The 25,377-nt window shown below is 37.9% G+C and overlaps 1 protein-coding gene across 1 annotated transcript; it reads right to left on the bottom strand.

Moving 5' to 3' along the window:
• Positions 1–5,078: 5,078 nt before the first annotated feature.
• LOC136749021 (myosin-4) lies at positions 5,079–17,709 on the bottom strand. Its single transcript, XM_066702961.1, has 36 exons — positions 17,506–17,709; positions 17,240–17,383; positions 16,993–17,149; positions 16,710–16,737; positions 16,484–16,598; positions 16,296–16,388; positions 16,146–16,209; positions 15,936–16,034; positions 15,464–15,567; positions 15,244–15,382; positions 14,940–15,058; positions 14,705–14,854; positions 14,414–14,584; positions 13,969–14,279; positions 13,203–13,269; positions 12,911–12,998; positions 12,599–12,716; positions 12,355–12,478; positions 11,967–12,103; positions 11,583–11,838; positions 11,040–11,282; positions 10,748–10,924; positions 10,240–10,385; positions 10,057–10,147; positions 9,583–9,972; positions 9,369–9,495; positions 9,162–9,280; positions 7,249–7,445; positions 6,935–7,118; positions 6,670–6,835; positions 6,462–6,586; positions 6,056–6,364; positions 5,751–5,954; positions 5,537–5,662; positions 5,275–5,445; positions 5,079–5,189 (listed from the first exon to the last, which is right to left on the bottom strand). The coding sequence occupies exons 1-36, from the start codon at positions 17,707–17,709 to the stop codon at positions 5,079–5,081; spliced, it is 5,574 nt and encodes a 1,857-aa protein (XP_066559058.1).
• Between the last annotated feature and the right edge of the window lie 7,668 nt (positions 17,710–25,377).

The raw sequence follows: 25,377 nt of genomic DNA, 5'->3' as shown, positions 1-25,377 counted from the left end.
TTACTTCACTCCACTTGAGGAGTGATCTATTGCTGGATTTGGTTTCAAAATATTCAAAATATTTTTATTGCCTGGACATGTGTCAATTTGCAGATGATCCCTAAAGCCCCTAATAGTTCCTTGGTGTGGATGGTTAATGCCAAATATAGGGAAAAGTTCCGGTTACTTGCAAGTGCTTCTGTTTTTATTTTGTGAAAGCCAATGTGTGAGTCTCATTCATTCTTTGCCAACCACCGTGGCAAGTCTGGGACTAGCTCAGCTTCATAATGTTATTTCTCATTTGAGCCTCAGTCGCTTAGAGCAGCTGGGAAAGTGAAACATATCTATTCAGATCAGCAATGAATGTCTTTTTTTTTTTAATATATTAGAATTTGTCAATCTTATTTTTTTTTTTAAAGGTTTCCATGAATTAATTTTGTTATTTATTTTATTTACAGGTCTGTGGGGAAACGAACATTACCATTTAGACTACATATCAGGTGAAGTTCAAGGTTTGTACTAGTGATTTTATTCCATAATTATTTAAACTACACCATATATAACTAATAACTATCATGCATTATGTCCTAATCTGCACTTTCATATAATTTTAACTTGCAAAGAGAACATTATCTCTTATTTTTCTTATTGTTTACATAACATTGCCATATGTGGTCTTAATGTAGTGATGAGTTTTTGAAATGATTTTGAAGCAGTATTTCTACAAAACAAATTAATTACTAGTGCATGCATTATGTTTGGTACAGCAGGCTAATACATCCCCTAAAGATCGTTGAAATATGCATGGGCACGAGTTTGCATTTGTATATATCAAAAATAGGAATATGTAATGTCATGAATGAATGCATGTTTGTGACTATATCCAGAACACACATGTTTTAATGTAAGGTAACACAGGTTAATGGTTGAATAGGTTGTGTGCCTGTTGTCTTTTCTTTTCTGCTGCAAATAAAATTAACTTCAAAATCCAAATTTCAAGAGTAATACAAACAAAAGTAAAAACAGAGCTAAAGTAATGATGAAGAAATGTGTATATATTGTAACAAACACATTTGATTGAAAGCATGTTTTACTCATCACTAACTTTTTTTTTTTGGTTGATCAAATATTTAAGAAATATTTTATTTTAAATAAAATCTATGTTTGCTGTGCATCTGTTAAGCAGTGACTTATGCCAAATTAGCAACATCTCAAGGCATAGAATAATATGAACAACTACTATAATTTATTTAGAAAGGCACTAAGTGGCTTCTCATTTGTGTCTGTGTGTGTAGAACTGGCAAAAGAGTATTCTCAATACAAGGATAACAGGAGAGGAAAAAAGATTAATTATAATGCCAACAGGAAGTTCAAACTTCTAATGCTGATGAAGAACCTAACAATTAATCCTGTAGTTTAGGAAATCAATAGGAATAACATGCCGACAAGATTTAGTTGCAGTGAAAACCTAGGCAAGCACTATTACAAGTAACGTGTTACACTATCCTCTTACAGACTTCAAAGCAAAGCACTGTAAGAAAGAAGTCTGACATTTACTCCATATCGGAACATTGTTATATATATTCTAGGAACTGTTTATTTAACTTTAAACCAATCTTTAAAAAAAGTATAGAATGACACCAGAATGCATAACAATGACAATCAAAATAAGAATATAACACATTTCAATATTTTCCCTCTTGAAAAGAAAATGTGTACAAGATGATAGTTAACTTATTAAAGGGACAGTAGGAAAGGCTGAGTGGTGTTCCTTTCAAAGGGTTCTAATATAAGAATTTCTAGCATTAATCACTTAACTTCTGACATGTGATCCCACTAAATATTTCACTGAACCGCTAACCACTTCATCCTGCACAGTTCTCAGGTTTCTTGCATTTCAGTTAACCTTTGAACTGTGGCCACTTGTGTTAAGGGGTAAACTGGGAATCACTGATATGTAATCCCTTCTCAGAAATTGGCATCTAGTTCAAGAAAGTGTTGCTTTTTACAGTGTTTTTTGAAAGGAATATGATTATGTGCTGCACATCAGAGGAGAATCAAGAAAGTTCCCTTTTCCTATCCATCTGCAGTGTTAGCAATTTCTGCTACGTGTTTGCAGAATGCATATCCAAAGCTAAAATGGTTTTCTGTTCGAAAATGTAATCAAAAAATATTCTTCTACATTTCAGTACACAAATATAGTATATGCACCTACACTTTCATCTTACCATTACATGCAATTTCACAGTTCAATACTAAAAATGGAAATCGCTCTTGCTCCACTAGATGGCAACTGCTTCAAACCATGAACCTTTTTCATGTCTTTTTTCTGAAACCATTTTCAGTTCAACTCTATTTGAAGTAAACATCATTCAGTATATTTAGTTTGTTGCTTTCTTTAACAAACTAACCTGTTACAACAATGGTGTTGAATTTCGGCTTTTGGGTGACCCAAACAGTCAATTTTTTTTTTTTTTAATTATTATTATTTTTTAATCATATTTTTTAGATTTGGTCTGTGGTTCTGAAGGCAATATAAAGAAGCAATATTAATGATTTGCATATATGTAAAAATACAACTCTACTGTCATTGCATTATGATATTATTTGATAAGCTGAGATTTCTTCTGTGGGAATAGGTGATGAGTTATCAAATGGCACCTTTCTTGCCAAGGATGGTGTGTCCTGGAGCTGTTGCAGGTGAGGGTGTGGTTGACCAGCAGACATGGGAAAGGACCTTGTCGTGGTTCTGTTGCTCACAATCCCACTGATTGTGCCAACGCTTTCCCTTTTAAGATCTATTCACACCAGGCCAAATACAACACACTTATAAAATCAGTATCTGGCTTTAAAAAAAATACAAACATCCACAGCATTCACACACCTGGATGTGACAGCTTGATGTCACAATAGCCTTGAGTAATGTAATTGTACATATTAAAAATGTAATATGCAAGTCATTTGTAGAGCTAGAATAGCCCAAATTGCTTACATTTTTAAACATTGCACCATTAAGTAACTTGTAAAGTAAAATGCAATGCATCTTATCATTTTGTCCTAGTGCATTGCATTAAATTTGATCAAACCGATTTGGTCTTCGGTTATGTGTCAATTACATTTATTTCAGTGTGAATAGGTCTTTGATGTGAGTGAAAAATGTGTCCAGTTATGAAAATAATGCATTATAAAATGTAACTATATTGTAGAAAGAACTACTGAAGTTAAAAGATTATTGTTTTATGTTGTGATTTGCTGTAGTTGCAACAGCATATAAAGGTCAAGCATTTACATACAAAAGGAGTGCAAAGAGAGGCTGCATGTTAGTGACACAGAGGAACAAAATGATATTCGGGCAGTGAGTGTCCAAACCCTACAGATGGGGAATGTGTGGCGGTTAGAAATACATTCATTTCACTTTTTTAAATTGCTTTATATGTACTGAAGAGTAACTGGTAATACTCTTACTGAATAACAGGTACTGAACAAAAACTACAGAAGCAACTTATTTTGAACATGCTTTATTTGCATTCACTTGAAATGCTACACCTAGAACTACAACTGTAGAAATTCATATTGTATGAATTTCGTGCAGGTACACCCTTACTGTTCTTCTACTCTTCTCCTTCCTTGCCCTTTGGGATTGAAAGAAAAATAGCAAACTGTCAAGCTTATTTGTGGTAATATAGAATAATCCAAAACCAAACTCTTAGCCTTTTATAATTATGCATCTCTGTTTTTCTTTTTAACTGCCTGTGTTGCAAGAAATACTGCTGTCTTGGTAAATCAATCAAACTGTTACTAGTGCTTTAAAGCCAACAACAACAATAATAATAATAATAATAATAATAATAAACAATCAAATGCACAATTTTTTGCCACTCTACCTCTCTCTCTTTCAAAGTGAATATATCTCAGAGTGAAACAGCAAGAATTGTTGATTGTAAGCAGTATGGCTGAATTATTTGTTGTCATTAGTTTTTTTTATACGTTATGAACGCCACTCACCTTGACTATCTCACGGCTCTTAGCTCTCAGCTTGTTGACCTGGGATTCAGCGATGTCCGCACGCTCCTCGGCTTCCTCCAGCTCATGCTGCACCTTCCTGTACTTGGAGAGATGGGTGTTGGCTTGCTCATCCTGAAAAGATTAAAAAATACAATAGGACTCTTAATGAACAATGTGAACCCCTTGTACATGATGACTCCATTCTTAGTGTGATCATATGGCTCCAATTAATGGACACCAAGACATTTTGAGAGTGGAGGAGAGAGTGGTTAATTTTCCCTTCATCTGAAAGACATTCACTTTGAATTCAATCTTGCACAATATACTATATTATTGTTACCTAAATATCACATGCAAAGAACAGGAGAATGCCCAGATGCTCACTCTTGCTGCAACCAATTGGAAAGACTGAACAACTGATTTGATCTGGAGACTAGGTTTTATATGCAATGTATTCCTTAAAATTGATAAGATAAATGGTTGATTTTATGCATTCATAACCATTAACAAAATATGTAGTATGAATTAATACGTAACCAATGTTACATAAGCTTTTACTTCTTAATAATGCTGTGCAGTGAAATTAAGCAACAATGCACGATTCAACTGATTTATGTCTTTCAGTTTAAAGGCAATTGTACAATCCTGTCCTGTCTCAAAGTGTCATTATGGAGCCACATGGTCTATACTCTGGATGCCATTAAATTCACTGGAGCAATCAAGAAAGGCAACAGTGTCATAAAGACAAGCATTACTGTTTGATCTAGGTGGATAAATGCCTTTCCTTTCTGGACTGTTACTCTGCATTCAAAGATAATTATATATCCGAGGAATTAAAGTGAATAATAAATGTTAATAAATACAGAATGCAAAAATAAAAGAACTCACAGCTTCCTCAGCCTGTCTCTTGTAAGACTTCACTTTCAGCTGTAGCTTGTCAACCAGATCCTGGAGTCTAACAACGTTCTTCTTGTCCTCCTCAGCCTGTAGGGAATAAAATAGATATATAAATATAAATAAATTGTACATGTATTCATATAATACATTTTTATAAATAACAATTGCATTAGTGAATCTGCGTTATATTTATGCTGCTATACCTGGTAAGTAATTTCCTTCAGCCTTCTCTCATATCTGCGCACTCCTTTAATGGCCTCAGCTCCACGCCTTTGTTCGGCTTCCAGTTCATTTTCCAGCTCACGCACCTGTAATTGATTATGATATCTATTAGCCTGCGTTTATTTTTACCTATTCTATACATATCTGAAAACAAATTGTACGATCACTCACCCGAGCCTCCAGTTTCTGGAGCTGCTTCTTTCCACCCTTCATTGCCAGCTGCTCAGCCTCATCCAGACGGTGCTGCAGGTCCTTCACTGTGACCTCCAGGTTCTTCTTCATTCTCTCCAGGTGAGAGCTGGTGTCCTGCTCCTTCTTCAGCTCCTCTGCCATCATAGCAGCCTGTTGGACCAGTTGGACCAAGAGTTGTTTTGAGAACATTGTAGGATTAGCAACATATTTGTGTGGCATATTGCTGAAGTGTAAAACCTACATCAGTAATAGCCTTCTTGGCTTTTTCTTCTGCATTCCTGGCTTCCTGGATGCTGTCATCAACTTCACCTTGCAGTTGAGCTAGGTCAGCTTCAAGTTTTTTCTTTGTATTGATAAGACTTGTATTCTGCAATGTTTTAAAACAGGTAAATTGTAATATTATGATTTTCTATAATTAAATTGTTCAAAAACTTGCAAGGTGAATTCCTATCAACCTGGGAGTGCAGCAGCTGCACACGCTCACTGGCATCAAGCAATTCTTGCTCAGCCACTTTGCGGCTTCTCTCAGTCTGTTCCAAGGCAGCTCTTATTTCCTCAATTTCAGCCATCATGAGGGTGTTCCTGCGCTCCACCATAGCAAGCTGCTCCTTAAGGTCCTCTTGGCTTCTTAAGGCCTCATCTAGGTGAATTGTGACATCCTGCATGAAGAGGTGAAAATTTTAATTTAACAGGTCTCTGAAATTGAAGTATACTATGCCCTGTCAATTTGACTAGCTTTTTATGTAGGATTGCCATGTACCTTAAGTTGTCCTTGGACGTTCCTCAGTTGTTTCTGGGCTTCAGCAGCCTGGCGGTTGGCGTGGCTGAGCTGGATTTCCATCTCATTGAGATCTCCCTCCATCTTCTTCTTAATTCTCAAGGCATCGTTTCTGCTCCTGATTTCTGCATCAAGTGCACTTTGCATATGATCGATAACCCTCTGGCTGTTTCTCTTCATCTGCTCAATCTCCTCATCCTTCTCCGCAATCTTTCTGTCTATTTCAGACTTCACTTGATTCAATTCAAGCTGGATACGAAGCATCTTGGATTCTTCATGTTCCAAAGATGCCTATTTACAAAAAGAATGTATTACTTATTTTGTGAAAAAAGAAGGTTGGGGATTTAGTTCTATGCAACCATAATCAGCAGCTCACTCTCTAAGTTACCTCAGCTTCCTCTAAGGCCGTCTGAATTTCAATCTTTTCCAATTCCACCTGCTTCTTGGACTTTTCGAGCTCATGGATTACTTTCCCGTTTTCCCCAATCTGTTCACTAAGGTCTGAGATCTCCTCTGCAATGACATTGATTATAATAATTTCTTAATAACAAACACTACCATATCAGCACATATATGTAGAAGAAGGGAAAACATACGTTGTAAGTTCTTGTTCTCTCGTTTTAGTGTTTCAAGGTGATCCAGCGTTTCCTCATAGGAGTTCTTCATCTTGAAAAGCTCAGTGCTGAGGGAGCGAGCCTCTTTCTGGGAAGCTTCTAGCTCTGCCTGGCCCTCCTCAAACTTCTGCTTCCATTCTGCCAGAACCTGAAAGCATTATATGCATATGCACACATCAGTAAAAACTAATCCTAAAATGATTTCAATGTACTTTATTTGCATCAATGACGGATAAAGGATGCGTACCTTGTCAAAATTCCTCTGCTTCTTATCAAGGGCAGCTGCTTGAGCGTTTGCTCTCTCCACATCAATCATGAGGTCTTCCACCTCACCCTGCAGCCGCTGCTTGGTCTTTTCCAGAGAGGCGCACTTGGAGTTCCCAGCCTCAATTTGTTCCTCAGCGTCTTGCAAGCGTTGGGCAAGCTTTTTCCTTTGCAGATAATGGTTAGAATAAATAAAATACTTTGAGATATTTAAACATGGTATAGGTCTAAAAAAGCAGTTAGTGTCTAAAATTGATATTTTCATTTTAATTAAGTAGCTAAAGTATGAGAACTAACTTGGCTTCCTCAAGCTCCTCAGTGCGCTGGATGGCGTCAGTCTCATATTTTGTTCTCCACTGAGCCACTTCACTGTTGGCCTTGGACAGTGAACGCTGCAACTCAGTCTTGGCCTCCTGCTCTTCCTCATATTGCTCCCGGAGCAGGTCACAGTCATGGCGGGCTGATTGTAAACCATGAGCCAGAGCATTCTTGGCCTGAAAGAAAACAGAGGGAAACTTAATTACGTCCATGAAGAGTCGAAAAAATCCACAGAGAGAGATGCACTTCCAATTAAAGTTTGGAAGTACAGGAGTATTTTAGACAACTAAAATGCCACTTTCCGTAGGCTCTTGGCCAGACATAAATATTGAAATTATAAATTATATATATATATATATATATATATATATATATATATATTAGATAGATAGATAGATAGCATATATATATATATATATATATATATATATATATATATATATATATATATATATATAGATATATATATTATGATAAACATCAGCAGCCTATAGTGATCCACTGCTGAAGGCCTCCCCAAGTTGTTTGAACTAGCTTCAATCTTATTTCATCTTCCCATCTTTTATGTGGTGTTTTTTTAATCTCCTGGGATCCATTCCCCCATAATATACAGTACTGTGCAAAAGTTTTAGGCAGGTGTGAACAAATGCTGTAAGAATGCTTTCAAAAATAGACGTGTTAGTAGATTATCAATTAACAAAATGCCAAGTGAGTGAACAGAAGAAAAATCTATATCAAATCCATATTCGGTTTGACCACCCTTTGCCTTCAAAACAGCATCAATTCTTCTAGGTACACTTGCACAAAGTCAGGGAGTTTGTAGGCATATAGTCAGGTGTATGATTAAACAATTATACCAAACAGGTGCTAATGATAATCAATTCAATATGTAGGTTGAAACACAATCATTAACTGAAACAGAAACAGCTGTGTAGGAGGAATAAAACTGGGTGAGGAACAGCCAAACTCAGCTAACAAGGTGAGGTTGCTGAAGACAGTTTACTGTCAAAAGTCATACACCATAGCAAGACTGAGCACAGCAACAAGACACAAGGTAGTTATACTGCATCAGCAAGGTCTCTCCCAGGCAGAAATGTCAAGGCAGACAGGGGTTTCCAGATGTGCTGTCCAAGCTCTTTTGAAGAAGCACAAAGAAACGGGCAACGTTGAGGACCGTAGACGCAGTGGTTGGCCAAGGAAACTTACTGCAGCAGATGAAAGGCACATGCTTACTTCCCTTCACAAACGGAAGATGTCCAGCAGTGCCACCAGCTCAGAATTGGCAGAATTGGCAGAAAACAGTGGGACCCTGGTACACCCATCTACGGTCTGGAGAAGTCTCGTAAGAAGTGGCTTTCATGGAAGACTTGAGGACAAAAAGCCATACCTCTGACGAGGCAACAAGGCCAAGTGACTCAACTATGCATGAAAACACATGAACTGGGGTGCAGAAAAATTGCAGCATGTGCTCTGGACCTCTGGAGATTTGGTCAGAATTAATGGTCTTCTCAATGCTGAGAAGTACAGGCAGATACTTATCCATCATGCAATACCATCAGGGAGGCATCTGATTGGCCCCAAATTTATTCTGCAGCATGACAACGACTCCAAACATACAGCGACAGTCATTAAGAACTATCTTCAATGTAAAGAAGAACAAGGAGTCCTGGAAGTGATGGAATGGCCCCCACATATCTATTAACATGTCTATTTTTGAAAGCATTCTTACTTTATAGCATTTTTTCACACCTGCCCAAAACTTTTGCACAGTACTGTATCTATATATATATCTATATATATATATATATATATATATATATATATAGTTGTAGAATCTACAACTGTACCAACTATTCAAATTCTGAGTGAATTATTTATGCAGAAAACCACACCTTTACTTCTTCTTCAAGTTGCCTTTTTAGTTCTTCAATTTGCTGAGTGAAAGCAACCTTGCTTCTTGTCATCTGACTGATCAAGGCATCCTTCTCTTCTATTTGGCGGGAAAACTCACCTAATGGGAAATAATTTCAAGATTTGTATCAAATGCACTATAACGATGTACAATATAAGGTAAACAAGTCATTTGAAATGTGTCATACCATTCTCTGTCTGAAGCCTTGCCCTTTGAGTAGTGATTTCATTCATCTGACGGATATTTTCATCGTGCTTTGCCTTGAATTCACTAAGCTGGTCCTCCATAGTACGGCACATCTTTTCATAATTTGCCTGTAAATAATAATTTTAAAAAGTTTTACAACAGGTCATCTTTTTGTTTTAATTCTTTAGTGAAGTAGGTGCTCACTACCTATTTACCTTTGATTTAGCAACAGACTCCATGTTGCTGGAGAGGTCATCAATCTCCATTTTGTATTCACTCTTCTCCTTCTCCAGCTTCTGCTTGACTCGCTGAAGGTTGTCAATCTGTTCTCCTAATTCTGCCACGCTGTCGGCCTGCTTCTTGCGGAGGGCAGCAGCGGTGGCCTCGTGCTGCAGAGTCGACTCTTCAAGGTCGCGGCGGAGCTTCTGTAACTCAGCTTCTCGTTTCTTGTTCATCTCAATCTGAGCCGAGGTTGCACCACCAGCCTCTTCAAGCCTTTCACTGATCTCCTCAAGCTCTCTTGCAAGATCAGACCTTTGCTTTTCGGTCTTTGCTCGGGAAGCACGCTCTGCCTCAATTTCCTCCTCAAGCTCTTCAATGCGTGCCTATTAAAACCACAAGAACAGCATGTTTTATACATTTTTTTAGATGTAAACCTCTAACCATACTTTTTTTCTTTCAGAAATTACCTGCAGCTCCTTAATTTTCTTTTGAAGCTGGGAACCCAATGCTTGCTCATCCTCAATTTTACTAAGCAGCTGACTTATTTCAAAGTCCTTCCTGTTAAGGGGAAAAACATTTTGCAGAATAAGTAACTTTCCGATCTGGATTTTCATTTCAGTGATCCTCCGACCAAGTCCAAACAGTCTTACTTTTTCAGTCTTTCTTCCATTTGCTGCCTGTCATTTTCCAGATCCATTATGGATTCCTGGGCTAGTTTCAGATCACCCTCCAGCTTTCTCTTGGCCCTCTCAAGGTCCATTCGCAGTTTCTTCTCTTGCTCCAGTGACCCTTCAAGCTATAAAATAGAGGGAGGGCATATATACCTTATATTCAGCAACTACTAAGTTTCATACATTTGTTCTTTACCTTGAGTTTGTGGATATTTTTTTAATATATTTGTTTTATTATAAAACAAAGACTTAACTGAATTGAACCACTAACTCTACTACATGTTTATTGTCACCTCTGTAGTGTAAAACTAATTATTGCATGCTAGCTCACGTAGCTGACATTTGAGAGAATTCAAACAAAAACCTCCTTTTGATGTTGTTAATGGCCATGTGTGATGGTGGCCCACTGGTGTCAGCATGTGTGTTGATGACTTATCCTGTTACTGAATCAATAATGAGCTTGAAAATTATGTACTGTTTCACTTACATCATCCACTTGTTGTTCAAGCTTGCTCTTGGCTTTAGTCAGAGTGTTGACTTTGTCTTCCTCTGCTTGAAGGTCATCCAGAGTCTGCTGGTGTGCCTCTTGGAGGGCTTTCTTCTCCTTGGTTAACTTGGCAATGTTTTCATCTAAATTGGCCATCTCTTCAGTTAGGTTTTTAACCTAAGATGATATAGACATTATATATATTTAGACAGATATAAATAGATTAATTATCTTTTAATTCATTTTGAGTTAATGTAATACTTTATAATACATTATAATTGACTAGTCAGACCTTATTTTCTGTGGCGTGTTTCTCCTTCTCCACTTTGGCCAAGGTGAGCTCTAAGTCATCAATGTCTTTCTTGAGCTCAGAGCACTCATCCTCCAGTTTCCTCTTCTTGGCAGTCAGCTCAGCGTTCATTTCCTCCTCATCCTCCAGTCTCTCTGTTAACTCTTTAATTTTAGCCTCAAGCTGAATTTTGCTTTTGATCAGGCCCTCACATCTTTCTTCAGCATCAGAGAGATTTTCAGTTTCCTAGAAAGTGGTTGTATGCATCATTAAAATACTAACAAAAGAATGAATGAGCAAGATGGGGTTGAATTTCTTACAGTGTTCTTGTGCAAGTTATTTCTACAGATATTTTTTGTGAGGCCAATGATGTGGGATGTCCTGCAAGACAATATGAGGCAAAATGTCTACACCCAGTGTAATTAGTCAGCAAAGTGTGCTCCTGGGAACTTTGGGGAGTTGTTACATTTAATCATTCTGGAATGCATTGGCTTTAGAATTGAATATGCAACTTTAGTTGCAGTGTACATTGAACAATTTACTTACAGCCTGGACTTGCAATTGCAGGTCATTCTTCTCCTGTAGCAGCGTCACCATTTTGGTTTCTAGTTCCTTCCTCTTGGCTTCTGATTTCGCCAATTCTTCCTTGCACTTTGCAAATTCTTCCTTCATGTTCGCAAATTCCTTCTCGGTTTCTGCACTCCTTAAAAGTGGCTTGATCTTGAAATACAGCTTCATCCATGGCCAGTGTTTCACATTCATGAATGAGCGGATGTTGTATTGGATGGTGAAAATGGACTCCCTAGACAATGCAAAGAGAATAAACAAAATAACACAATTAAATAAATTAATTAAATAAATCATACCATTATGTTTCTGATGTCAGGCAATCTTCAAAGTGTGTTGTACATCTTAAATACTGTTATTTACCTCCTTTCCATCATCTTTTGAAACTCAACTCTCATCAAGAAACCACGACACCTAGCCTGGGTGCTGGTTATGAGAGCGGCCAATTTGTCGTCTCTCATCTCCTCAAGAGTGCCCAACAGACCAGCTTTAAAGAATACCTGTAAACACATATAAAACATTTGCAAATATATACTTGTAATACGTTCATCTTCAATTGAGTAAAATATGTAGAACCTGGAGTGAACCTTAATGTATATATTAAGTGGAAAGTAAAGATAGTTTGAATTTCAATTGATAAGGTGTTTAATGACAATATTGCAGGGTAGAATACACCTATCATACACTGGAGCAAAGGAGAAGTGTTGATATCAGTTATCTGGCCTTAATTTATGAGAAATGAGAAACCTACCTTGGTGTGTCCAAATTTGTACTGAGTGTGATCTACATCAATGGATCCCAAGAGCTTCTCTGAAGCTTTCTTGCTGTCGATGAACTGACCATCTGGGATGGCACTGGCATTCAATACTTTGTATCTGCGAGAATCATTAGGACGGATGTATGTTATACATTTTCACCATACTTTGACTATAATGGAAATAATAAAAATAAAAATTAATAATTAAAAATAGTCACATAGCTTTTGTAAACAATACCTCTGCTTGAAGTCACCATACAGGATTCTGCTGGGGAATCCCTTTCTGCAGATTCGGATTCCTTCCAGCACACCATTGCACCTCAGCTGGTGTATAACCAGGTGATTTTCCATTGCCCCTAACATTAAAATAAAATAAGTCAGGGAGTAATGTAATGTCTTTAACATTTGTATTTACTTTTAATTTCAGTTGTACTTAAAAATCCATCCATTCAATTTAGTTTATGACTAAAATAAATGCTATTATCTTTACTATTAATGTATGTGTTTGTAGGTAATTTACATTATTGCCACTGTTGTTATGTTACTTTACCTGGTGTCTTGGTCTCATTGGGAATGATGCAACGGACAAAGTGTGGATGGGTGCTCCTTAAATTGGTCATGAGCTTGCCCAGGTTCTCCTGGCAAGGGGCAGGTAACATATCACAGAGCATGTATTAGTAAAAAGAATAAATATATATAATCACAACAAGAAGAGGAGATCTATGAGAGTAAAAACTTATAAGATTACAGAAAAAAAATACTTTGAGAACTACTTTTCATATTATTTTACCTTATTATTATCTCAAAGGTGATTTTAGCACACCCACACACAGAGTACTCACCCTAAAGAGAGCAGATACTGTCTGAAAGGAAGAGCCCTTCTTCTTCCCACCCTTCTTTGATCCACTACTTTCTTTACAGAAAAAAAATAATAATAATAATTTCAGACAAATAAAATATTTTAAACAAATATGATATAATCTCATCATTCATCCTACTTCAGGAATAACCCATTTTTACATGGTTTTTTTTAAAGGTCAAATTTCATTGAAATTTCAAATAACATACAAAACAAACAAAAAACATACAGAGAGATACATCTCAATATATTACATATATTATTGTTTGTGATAAGAAAAACCCTACTGATTTAGATAAAATAATAATGTACATCTTCGTGAACTCGAAACATTTATAGGGTTCATACAATTGGTACAGAACACACAAAACCATAGTATTCATAATAATAACAGTATCCATTTTTGTATCTGGACTAATGTCACTTTTGTATTTTGTAGTATGAATTAATAGTTCTGTTTTGCCAAGGATTTGACAAAAACTTTAAGCATGAAACTGACACATATGTTCAGATGTAATGGAAATAACATACATTTTGTCTCAGGAAAAAGCTATAAGCATATACAGCAAAAGCAACAATATACATTAATATAATAACTGATAGCTCTAAATGTTGCTGTGTAGATCTTGTTCAACTTAAATATAAATGTATTTTTCTCAAACAGTCAAATTGCATTTTGTTTGATATTCTTGAAAACCAAATAGCCTTCAGTTGGAAGTGTATAAAAACATTACACTGTAAAATCAAACTCACCTTCAGTAGAAGAATAGGTGGAATAGAGTAAACACAACAGTTTCAAGGCAGCCTTCTGGTACAGCCCCACCACGGTGTCATTCAGGGGGTCCTTGTTCTTGTCCAGCCATCCGGTGACATTGTAGTCCACAGTGCCGGCATAGTGCACCAGGGAGAAGTGGGCCTCAGCCTTGCCTTTGGCAGGCTTGGGTTTCTGGAAATTGTTGGATTTGCCAAGATGTTGGTCATAGAGCTTGTTCTTGAAGGTTGTGTCTGATGCCTTGGGGAACATGCACTCCTCTTCAAGGATGGAGAAGATGCCCATGGGCTGATGGATAGAAATGTATGTATAAATAACAATGTCATAATTACATACATACATAAAGATGTAAATGTGAATTTATGTGATTTTGTTGTTCTTTCTCTTTTTTTTTCTTCAATGCATGGTTGGAAAATTCCTACCTTCTCAATAAGCTCAATGCAGGCAGCCAAGTCCATACCGAAGTCAATGAACTCCCATTCAATTCCTTCCTTCTTGTACTCTTCTTGTTCCAGTACAAACATGTGGTGGTTGAAGAACTGTTGCAGTTTCTCATTGGTGAAGTTGATGCACAGCTGTTCCAAGCTATTGTACTAAATTAAGAAAGATAAGAACACAATGTATTGTGTATCCAGTAAATTAATGTTTTTACATGCATTTCCCCCCCCCCTTCAGTAATGGTTGATTATGCCTATTTTTATAGTACTACTCACATCAAAAATCTCAAATCCTGCAATGTCCAGGACACCAATGAAGAACTGTCTTGACTGTTTTGTGTCCAACATCTGGTTGATACGAACGACCATCCACAAGAACATTTTCTCATAGACAGATTTGCCCAGGGCGCCGACTGAGTTATACACCTAAGAATGATTAAAATGTGATGAGTGACATTCACTTTAAATTTGTCCTTAACAATTATGGGTCGTTCCGGCTTAAACACAGTACCTGCTGAACAGTCTGCCCCTTTGTCACATACTCATTTCCGACTTTCACTCTGGGATAGCACAGGGCTTTGAGTAAATCTGCCGAGTTCAGACCCATAAGGTACGCTGCTTTGTCAGCCACTGAAACACAAACACATACATTATACACGTGTTCATTAACTTACAGGCCTTCCAACTTTCAAGGAAATTTGTGGGAAGCCATCACTTTACAATATGATAAAGTCTGTGAAGTGCCATACTATAGCCCAGCATTTCAGGGATATGATCACAAAAGATAGTTACACTTATCCAATGAAAACATTTACCCTCAGTGCCATCAGGCTCAGCCTGCTCTTCACGTTGCTTCTGCTTGAACTTCATGTTGCCGTAGTGCATTACAGCACCGGTCAGCTTGTAGATGCCAGCTTTCTCCTCTGCAGTGAACCCCAGAATGTCAATAGCACTCTAAGGGAACAAGGAAAAGTATTCAGTGACTTCCAATGATGTACACTGGGTAATAAGCAGCAGCCAGCAAACACTACTTACATCTGTGGCTAGCAACTCCTCACCGTCATCAATACTGCTGACGCTGATCTCCCCTTGACTAACAAAGGGATAGTCATAGGGATTGGTGGTGATGAGAAGCATTTCTGGGGAAACAAGCAAACAACAGAGATATAAATGTACACCATTGCTTTCCAATTGTATCATTAATTATCACCAATAAAAACTCTTCAGCGAGTCTGCCAGAAATAGAAGATGTCAAAATAAGCAGCTACACATTCTTTTGCTGTCTAAATTAATGCTGTCTGTTTAGTGTAGTCTGCTGGGAGCTTTCTGTTAAAATGTGTTGAAACAAGCTCTTAAAACAATCCCCAGAATCTCTTTGCAATTGATTTTCATTGTTCCTCCTGTCATAATATTGCAGGTAGTATAAAGTGATCTAAATGCTTGTGAAGATACCTTTGTGTGTACAGGTTCTGAAAGTTCAATTAGCATGGTAAAACTATTCCCATACCTATGAGCTCTGTTTTTTTGTTGGACATAATCTGGTAAAATATATGGTAGCTTCTTTCTGCTGAAAGCTGGAATGTCACCCTAGACTTTTCAAGCAAATCTGTAAAAAGAAAAAGACAAATTAGCCATGTATAAATACAGTACATAAAGTTAAGTATTAAATTTGATTTAAAATTATATTATGACTAATGTATTGAAAAAAAAAACTCACAGGTTTCAATATCAGCAGAAGCCAGTTTTCCTGTGGTGCCAAAGTGGATTCTGATGAATTTACCCTTAATTAGACAGAGCAGAGCAAGGGAATTAGGCATAGGAATCACCTCATCTAGGAAAGCAAGACTACGTGCTACATAGAACTTACAAAGCGAGAGGAGTTGTCATTCCTCACTGTCTTGGCATTACCAAAAGCTTCGAGCAGAGGATTGGCTGAAATGATTTGATCCTCCAGGGTTCCCTGTAACAGATAATGTTTAAAAATGTAATCTTTGAAGATGAAAAAAAATCAGATGAGGAATGTGGCAAAAATATCCATATTTATTTTTTCCTTGCCTGCATTTTGCCGGAAGTAACCACCTCTTTTTTCTTGTCCCCAGCCGCTGCGATTGTCGCAAAGTACTGGATGACACGTTTTGTGTTCACAGTCTTTCCAGCACCAGATTCTCCACTGAGGGTTAAAATACACACAATAGATCAATAGGATAAATTGGAAATAATGTTTTTCAGCTGTTAGATGTCACTCAAATCTAACTGAAATTGTAATAAATCAGGTACTTACGTAATCAGGATTGACTGGTTTTCCCTGTCTGCAGAAAAAAATAACAATTTATTGCTGTTGAGTCCTTGCTAAAGCTTAACTCTATTACCATGAACTCAGTTGTTCACACATTGCTTGTTTACAGTGCTGATGCCTGTTGTTAAGCAATACACCAATTAGGTGTTTCTATATGAACAGTTTTATGCAACAAACACTAATTTGTACAATTCATATAATACATGCACCATGCTGCATTAAAGGGAATGTACCTTCAACAGTCTGATTATTTGTAAGTGATACATACCAGTTAGCATGAACTGATAGGCATTGTCAGAGATGGAGAAGATGTGAGGAGGAGCTTCTTGGCGTTTTTTTCCTCTGTACGCTGTCACAACTTCTTGATTGTACACTGGGAGCCACTTGTAGGGGTTCACAGTTACACAGAAGAGCCCAGAGTAGGTCTAGAACATAGCACAAATATAACATTACCACTAAACAGTATTATTATAATTGAAAGAGGAAGCATGTAAGTTCACTGAATGAAGACTTACGTAGATCATCCATGCTGCGTAACGCTCTTTGAGGTTATACAGCACAGAGGCTTCATTGAGGTGGGTGAGCATCGCCATGTCCTCAATTTTATCGAACTTGGGAGGATTCATGGGGAAGACTTGATCTTCCTTAACTGTTAGAGTCTGAATATTTAGAAAGGAAAAAAGAAAAAGAAATGACTTAAAGCACTGAAAGGTATAGGTAATCATTGTGATGATAATGATGCAGGCGCGGTTACATTTTTTGATGTCAGAAGGGTACTTACTTGCCCGGCTTCAGTTTTCACGGTGGCTTTGCCCCCTTCTTTGTTCTGGAGAATGCCTTTGACATAGAGCTCCTTGGGTTCGATTACGTAGACAGCCGTTTTGGCGTCAAATGGTTTGTTTTGCGCCTCTATTCTTTCCTTTTCAGATTTGCGCAAGAATTTGGCAGCTTCGCCAAAAACCGCCATCTCCGAATCCGAACTCATTGTTGCAGCTCACTAAAACAAATTAGGCATAATGCAGACACTCAATGAAAGGAAATTAATGTTATGTTGTGTGATGCGAGTATCAGTCAGTAATGTACATTCCCATGTTTTTACTTGATATATTACTACATTGATAGCATTTTAGTTTGTATATTGTATTATTAGCTTAAGGATTGGAAAGCATATTCACAATAAATGCAATCTCCCTTAATTATGAAAAATTAAAGAGAATACATACCTTCCCCGATGCCAGGCAAGAAACTAGGGAAACCCAAACTCTGGAATACAACAATTAAACAAAATTAAACATTATTTCTACCCTACAGTGTTACAGTTATTGCAGGTTATATTTAGTATTAAAACTTTTTGCAACTTAGACAGTTTTACCAGTTAGAGTATTAATACATATTAATGCTTTGTGAATATATAGTGGATTATTCTATCTGTACTTCATTTAGCAACTGATATAATAAATAAAGAAATAAACAATGTACTATAGAATAAGTTAAAGTTTTGTTATTGGGTTGCACTATGTATTATTATTTACAATTTATTTATAGATGTATGTATTTGTTTTGCAATCTCATTTGACCTGTTTCAGTTGTCTTACCAACAGAGCAACAGTTCATCAAGCATGGCCCTAACAGAAAGGAAGGCCTTTTATAAGGCATAGTTGGGCCAGCATCAAAGTTGACCTCTATATTTGGTATTAAACATCTCGGGGGGGGGGGGGGCATATCACATGCACCAATTATATTCTTCCAATTTATAATAGGTTTTATAGAAGCTTATGTAGTCATGAAGATATTTTAGAAAGTTTGTCATAAATCCAGATTAGAGAGCAAATGTGCTTCTGCATGTGATGTCACTCTAGTGTTTAGGGAAGTGCACTCCCAGCGTTGGTACTGTAGTTCATTTTCCACAGGGGGATGCTCCACTTAGTGAGACGCCTGCTGTCACCCTGACTGCATCTTCAGTCCAGTGCAGCATCAGTTACGTTTTAGTGTTAACAGCTGAAGTAAAGGAATCGAAATGCTGACATTTTTGCATTTTGAAGGAACCCAAACTTAATTTTCAGAATGTCTTCACAGAATCGGTATTGAATTCTGAGGTCTTAATATATTTGTATGTATTTTTTAAACGAGATATAAATTATAATTTGTACAATTACCACAAGGTAAGTTATTGAAAAGTATTGTTTAATAAATTAAGTAATTCATTATATTGATTGAATTCATGTTTATACCAGATGTTAAAATAAATCCTATGTTTATATTATACCTTTACACACATACAAGCAATAATTATAGTTAAGCTATACTACCCTATATTTCTACATCATATGCCTTTATTGGAACACCTTTTGAGAAATGTCCTCGAAAATTGTAATTTGGGTTCTGTATTAGAATAATAATTTGGTACCAATAGCCTATGCCTTTCATCAAATCACCCACCCTTTCATCACTTTCTATTTCAGAAGGTAGACAAAATGTGCCAAGTGAAATGATCAAGATAGCTCATAAATATGACTACAGTATCTTCAAGAAGGTTATGTGACCTCCTTCATGTCAGCTATCAAATACTCTGGTCCTTCTCCCTCAAAAATGGATGGTATGCATTGGATGACACCACTGTCCTCTCAGTTTTGGCTGCATCTCTTGTCAGCTGCCTGTTGTAGATTTTGAAGACGCTGCCATGAGTGCTTATCCAAGGGAACCTTTATAGAATCGTTACTTCTAAGTGTATAGTCTGTCATTTAATATTTGCCTTAGACATAGGCTGTCGCCATGTATTCACTACCCGAATAACAAGAGGGTAAAAATAATCTGATCATTAACATTTTTAATAGGGACTAATGGCTCTAGTTAGTTTAAGACCTACTCTGACATGCATCTCCTGACAGTAATCTTTTTATATTATTATTATTATTATTATTATTATTATTATTATTATTAATTTGCCAGAGTACATTCAGTTAATGTTTTTTTGGTTGTCTTTTTGTTCAGATGTCTAAAATTTGTTCAGGGGTCTGTTCTTCATATGTGGTTTAACAAATTCAGGCTAAATTGACATATCCCAGATTGAGCTCATGCACTAACTGATATCCGGGATTTTCAGTTCTTCCAACACTTATCTCAGATTTAATTAGCTCATTAGTTTAAGACAGACGATGCTCATCGAGGATAAGTTCACGTTACCGTTTGGATAATAAAGGATGATCAGTGGTGCTGAAACTGTGATTTGGCGATCGCAAAAGAGAATGCTGCCTGTTTCAGTGCTACTAAACAGCAGCTAATCATGCAAGGGTATGAGGAGGCATAGGTCATGATATTGAATAAAGCGAGGGAAGAAGCCTGGCAAACAATAGCAAATACAGACAGTGGACATTTTATTAGGTACACCTGCTTGTTAAATCGATTTTGGTATGTTTCTGCTCACAATCATGAACTAGAACCACACACACACTCTTAGTTTGGGGGATGGCAGAATGGATTGCTATGAGAAGCAATCTGCAATGAATTCCAGTGCTTAGCTTTTCACTTAGTGAAGTGGAGATCCTGGGATAAATTGAATAGATTTTTTTCCATGGAACTATTGTGGTTGCCATGATGACATTTGCTGGTGTTGTTTAATATCTCTGTGTTGAATTGTTATTTTTTGTTGTTCTCTGATCTTTAGAGTTACTGATTACTTATTGCCTCTGTTGACTAGAGCCTACTGAAGGCTATATGACAGTGTCTGTTTAACCTTTCCTCTCCCTGTGTCTCGAGGTCTGAAGCTGGGCCAACAGGAGGCAAGTAGCTGAGCAGCACAGCCTGTAATGGAGAGAGAAGCCCTGGTGGAAAACTACTGTCTGAACACATGCAGCCTTTCCTATCCTCCTGAAAGCCCAGGCCTACGTGGCTGTGGTCTGCACGGACACGCCGTCCATGGCCAGGGTGGAAAAACTGCTGGATGGCTTCTGCAGAGCACCAGGGGCTGCTGTGAATAAGGCCAAGAGTGGGGTCTACCTCTCTCAGGCATGGCCCGCCAACCGTGTTCCTTGTGAAACCGGCCATCAAGGTAATGGGGATCATGATCCACGAGACCAACACAGGCACCTGGAGCTGGGAGGAAGCTTTATCGAAAGTACAAAGGAAGATCCATGGCTGGAGCACAAGGACCTTGATGATGACTGGTAAGGTGCTGGCCATAAAGGCCATCCTCTTCCCTTATCCTTCTCTACATAGGCATGATATTTCGCCCAGACAAGAATACTGCTAAATCGATTGACAGAATTATATTTAGGTTTGTCTGGAGGAGTAAAATGGAGAGGCTGAAATGAGTGCAGATGGTGAAGGGTGCCCTGGATGGAGGTAGGGGGGTCCCTGACGTTGTGCAACTTATCAAGGTGCAGGGGCTGGCGTATGTGGTTAAGAACATCCAGGCTGCTGGCAAGAAAGTGAGTTTTATGAACCGCTTTTTCTTTGCCAGCAGCCTGAGACCATTCAGCTTCTGCACCATGGATAACACCAGGCCACACTCGTGGGATCCCCCGCTGTTCTACAGGGCGCTCCGAGCCGTTGCACTTGAAGTAGGCCTCGACAAAGCCTCGCTGGTCTCCTGGGACTACAAGACCATCTGTAGTCAGATGAGATCTACCCAGGAGACCAGCAAAATTTAAGATTTTCCTCCCAAAACCTGCAGAAATATCTGAGCTATCGCTACGCACGTTTTCCTCACAAATACACAGAAAGATGTCTCCTGGATGACTGTGAGTCAGTGTCTCCCTACTCGAGTGTTCATGTACAGAAGGGGTTTAGCCCTGTTTGACACCTACCCCTACAAGGGCTGCCTGGGAAGGGAGACAGAGGCTCATAATTTTAAGGACTGCCCCTCTGCGTCTGGCTCCTGTTCTGTCCGTTCCTCCACAGGTTTGCCGTACCTGCGCAGACGACTGCCCAGCAGATCCTGTATGGACCAGCCAGGGGCTTAACATCTAGATCTCTGAAGTGCTGGTGGCGTGTCGTCTGTACAGTGAAACAGGCCCTACAGAAGGGACGGAACATTTGTCTGCTTAACAAGCAGGAGCTGGACCCAAAAGTCATCGCACGGAGGGGCATGGTCCTAGTACAAGACCATGTCAATCTGGAGATCCATCAGAGGGGCAAGGAGGAGAAATCCAAGATCTGGGGGAGCTCAGGATCCCATGATGGGATACCACCTCTGGGGATAGATACTCGTCCTGCTGGAGCCTGAGTCCAAGAACTTTTATTCTCTTAAGAAATTATTGTTTTTTAAAACAATTTTAATTGTTTTAAATGTATTTTGAACTTGTTTGATTTTTTATTTATTTGTCTGTTGCATTCTTTAAAAATGCATTAGATTGTTTTTGTTTGGTTCCTTTGTTGTTTTGTTATGCTTTTTGTTTTGTCTATTGCATTTACCATTTAGTTATTCGATGCAGCAGATTGATTTTTATTTAGAAACTTTGCTACTTTAATTTAGTTAATTTTGCCTTCATTGAACACACTCAATCACTGTTTGTTTTGTGCTCTTGAAAATGATTTATATTAAAGTTTTTTTTAATGATTTTAGAATTTAATTGATTTTAAATTTTGAATGGTTTTTATTTTGATGTTGTAAAATACAAAAACAAATAAAAGTATCCTCCTGCTTCTACTTCTGTTTCCCGCTCACCTGCAGCTTCCTGCCCACCTGCTGGACAGACAGCTCTTCTGGGATCAATCAGATCTCAGTCCCGAATCATATACATGTGAACAAAGGGCATCCAATGTATTAAAAGTATGTGAATAAGTAGACATTAAGATGTTGATCACATAAAACAACAGAGAAGACAGGGACAGGTCAATGTTGAACACAAGGTCTATAAAACAACTTGCTGTTTAAATATTACTTTAGGACTATAATAGATCAAATAAATTGTACACATTCTTAAATAATGGAGTTATAGCAAAGAGTGCCACATAGCATCAACAGATTTTGCATCATCTGGTGTATACAGCATAGTTCTTGGTGTTTATTTTAAAACTTTACTGTTTCCTTTATTCGTGATGTTGTAAGCTAACAATCAATTTTAAAATGTAGCATCTCACTGCCTTGTACATCCAAATGGTAAATAACTAAACAATAGAGCTGTGTACTGTACTGTAAATGTGTACTGACGAATTCACTTTTGTTTTACACGTTTTGTGTTAATGTTTTTTTCTTGCAAGAATTCATTTAATTTCATTGGATGTCAAAATCAGATGATGCGTTCAAGCATTTCATCAGTCATGTGAACTAAGTCTGAAGATAGCCAATAGCGTTATTATCGCATATTGTAATATTATGAAAATATATCTCTGTAAGAAGAAGATGTAAAAGGACGCAATATTTTGTACCAACCACAGGTAAGTTTGTTGTTTTGTTAAGAAAATGTACATTTAAGAAACAGATCAACGTGGTCGTTGTAGGAGAACACATTTTAACTTTCTAATCTTTCCAAAATGAATACAGTAAACAAAGTGCTTAATTTGAATTCCTGATTTTAAACACCATCACACCCCTTTCGGTTAACCAACACAACACTTCCATTTTTCTCGGTGATATTAGATATAGAGAGACAAGCAGGTGTAATAATAAACATAAATGCTGCTGCGGAGGGTTATTAAAAAAAGACTGGCTAAAGAGTCATATCATGCAGAATCTGGAAACGTGTATGGTAGATTATACTTGGTTTACATTCCTGCAGGCTCTTTATTAGCCCCTTAGAGATAGATAATGAAGTGTGATAGAGCAGCAGAGACAGATGGGATGATTTCACCACCTAGACAGGTGTTTTAAATACTCTTCTCTTCGAAGCCAAGTTGTACTTTACATTACAACATTGAACAATGCACAAGGGACTCGTTGCTCAAGTCGACAACATAGCAGTGCATGCTCTTTGAGTCCAGGTCAGTGTCAGTAACAGCACCAGGGGGGAATCAGTTAACTGCTAATTCTATGTGGAGACTCCCTTATAATGAAAATACAGTGAGGTGTTAAATTGTATGCCCTTATGACTTTCTGTTTCTCCTGCAAAACAGAACATGTACAATATATTTTTACAGTTATTGCTTTAAATCTGTGAAAATCTTGTCAATAGCCTACATTGTGCACTACCTATTTCTGCAACAGCAAACCTACTTGAAACCAGATTCATATATTCCATGACTGATAGCGGTTAAATATTTAGTCCAGTTTTTAAGATCTGTGTATCAAGGATGTGATATTGTTCAGTGCTGAATCTAATATCATTTGTTCTTTTGTTGGTTTAAAGTTTCCTGTTATTGCTGTCAAGCCCTCCTTGTTGATGGAATCTGTGAAATATACACTCACCTAAAGGATTATTAGGAACACCATACTAATACAGTGTTTTTGACCCCCTTTTGCCTTCAGAACTGCCTTAATTCTACATGGCATTGATTCAACAAGGTGCTGAAAGCATTCTTTAGAAATGTTGGCCCATATTGATAGGATAGCATCTTGCAGTTGATGGAGATTTGTGGGATGCACATCCAGGGCACGAAGCTCCCGTTCCACCACATCCCAAAGATGCTCTATTGGGTTGAGATCTGGTGACTGTGGGGGCCAGTTTAGTACAGTGAACTCATTGTCATGTTCAAGAAACCAATTTGAAATGATTCGACCTTTGTGACATGGTGCATTATCCTGCTGGAAGTAGCCATCAGAGGATGGGTACATGGTGGTCATAAAGGGATGGACATGGTCAGAAACAATGCTCAGGTAGGCCGTGGCATTTAAACGATGCCCAATTGGCACTAAGGGGCCTAAAGTGTGCCAAGAAAACATCCCCCACACCATTACACCACCACCACCAGCCTACACAGTGGTAACAAGGCATGATGGATCCATGTTCTCATTCTGTTTACGCCAAATTCTGACTCTACCATCTGAATGTCTCAACAGAAATCGAGACTCATCAGACCAGGCAACATTTTTCCAGTCTTCAACTGTCCAATTTTGGTGAGCTTGTGCAAATTGTAGCCTCTTTTTCCTATTTGTAGTGGAGATGAGTGGTACCCGGTGGGGTCTTCTGCTGTTGTAGCCCATCCGCCTCAAGGTTGTACGTGTTGTGGCTTCACAAATGCTTTGCTGCATACCTCGGTTACGAGTGGTTATTTCAGTCAAAGTTGCTCTTCTTCTATCAGCTTGAATCAGTCGGCCCATTCTCCTCTGACCTCTAGCATCAACAAGGCATTTTCGCCCACAGGACTGCCGCATACTGGATGCTTTTCCCTTTTCACACCATTCTTTGTAAACCCTAGAAATGGTTGTGCGTGAAAATCCCAGTAACTGAGCAGATTGTGAAATACTCAGACCGGCCCGTCTGGCACCAACAACCATGCCACGCTCAAAATTGCTTAAATCACCTTTCTTTCCCATTCAGACATTCAGTTTGGAGTTCAGGAGATTGTCTTAACCAGGACCACACCCCTAAATGCATTGAAGCAACTGCCATGTGATTGGTTGATTAGATAATTGCATTAATGAGAAATTGAACAGGTGTTCCTAATAATCCTTTAGGTGAGTGTAGGTATCAAAATGTTTGTGGTTTTCCATTTAAACAAATAAATGATGCACTGGACGGTTGGTGCTGCAAATGCTTTATTGACTACAAGTAAT

Source organism: Amia ocellicauda, chromosome 5, assembly GCF_036373705.1.
Source record: "Amia ocellicauda isolate fAmiCal2 chromosome 5, fAmiCal2.hap1, whole genome shotgun sequence".
Taxonomy (NCBI): Eukaryota; Metazoa; Chordata; class Actinopteri; order Amiiformes; family Amiidae; genus Amia; species Amia ocellicauda.
The sequence above is the reverse complement of the archived record's forward strand: the minus strand, read 5'-3'. Positions and strand labels throughout refer to the sequence as shown.

What these genes read in the sequence shown, in the direction of transcription:
- LOC136749021 (XM_066702961.1), bottom strand. Translation starts at nt 17,709, where the DNA reads ATGAGTTCGGATTCGGAGATGGCGGTTTTTGGCGAAGCTGCCAAATTC. An exon ending in ACGCAGCATGGATGATCTAC is followed by an intron (nt 17,150 to 17,239) that starts GTAAGTCTTCAT and finishes GCTATGTTCTAG; the next exon opens with ACCTACTCTGGGCTCTTCTG. An exon ending in TGAGCCTGATGGCACTGAGG is followed by an intron (nt 15,059 to 15,243) that starts GTAAATGTTTTC and finishes TTTGTGTTTCAG; the next exon opens with TGGCTGACAAAGCAGCGTAC.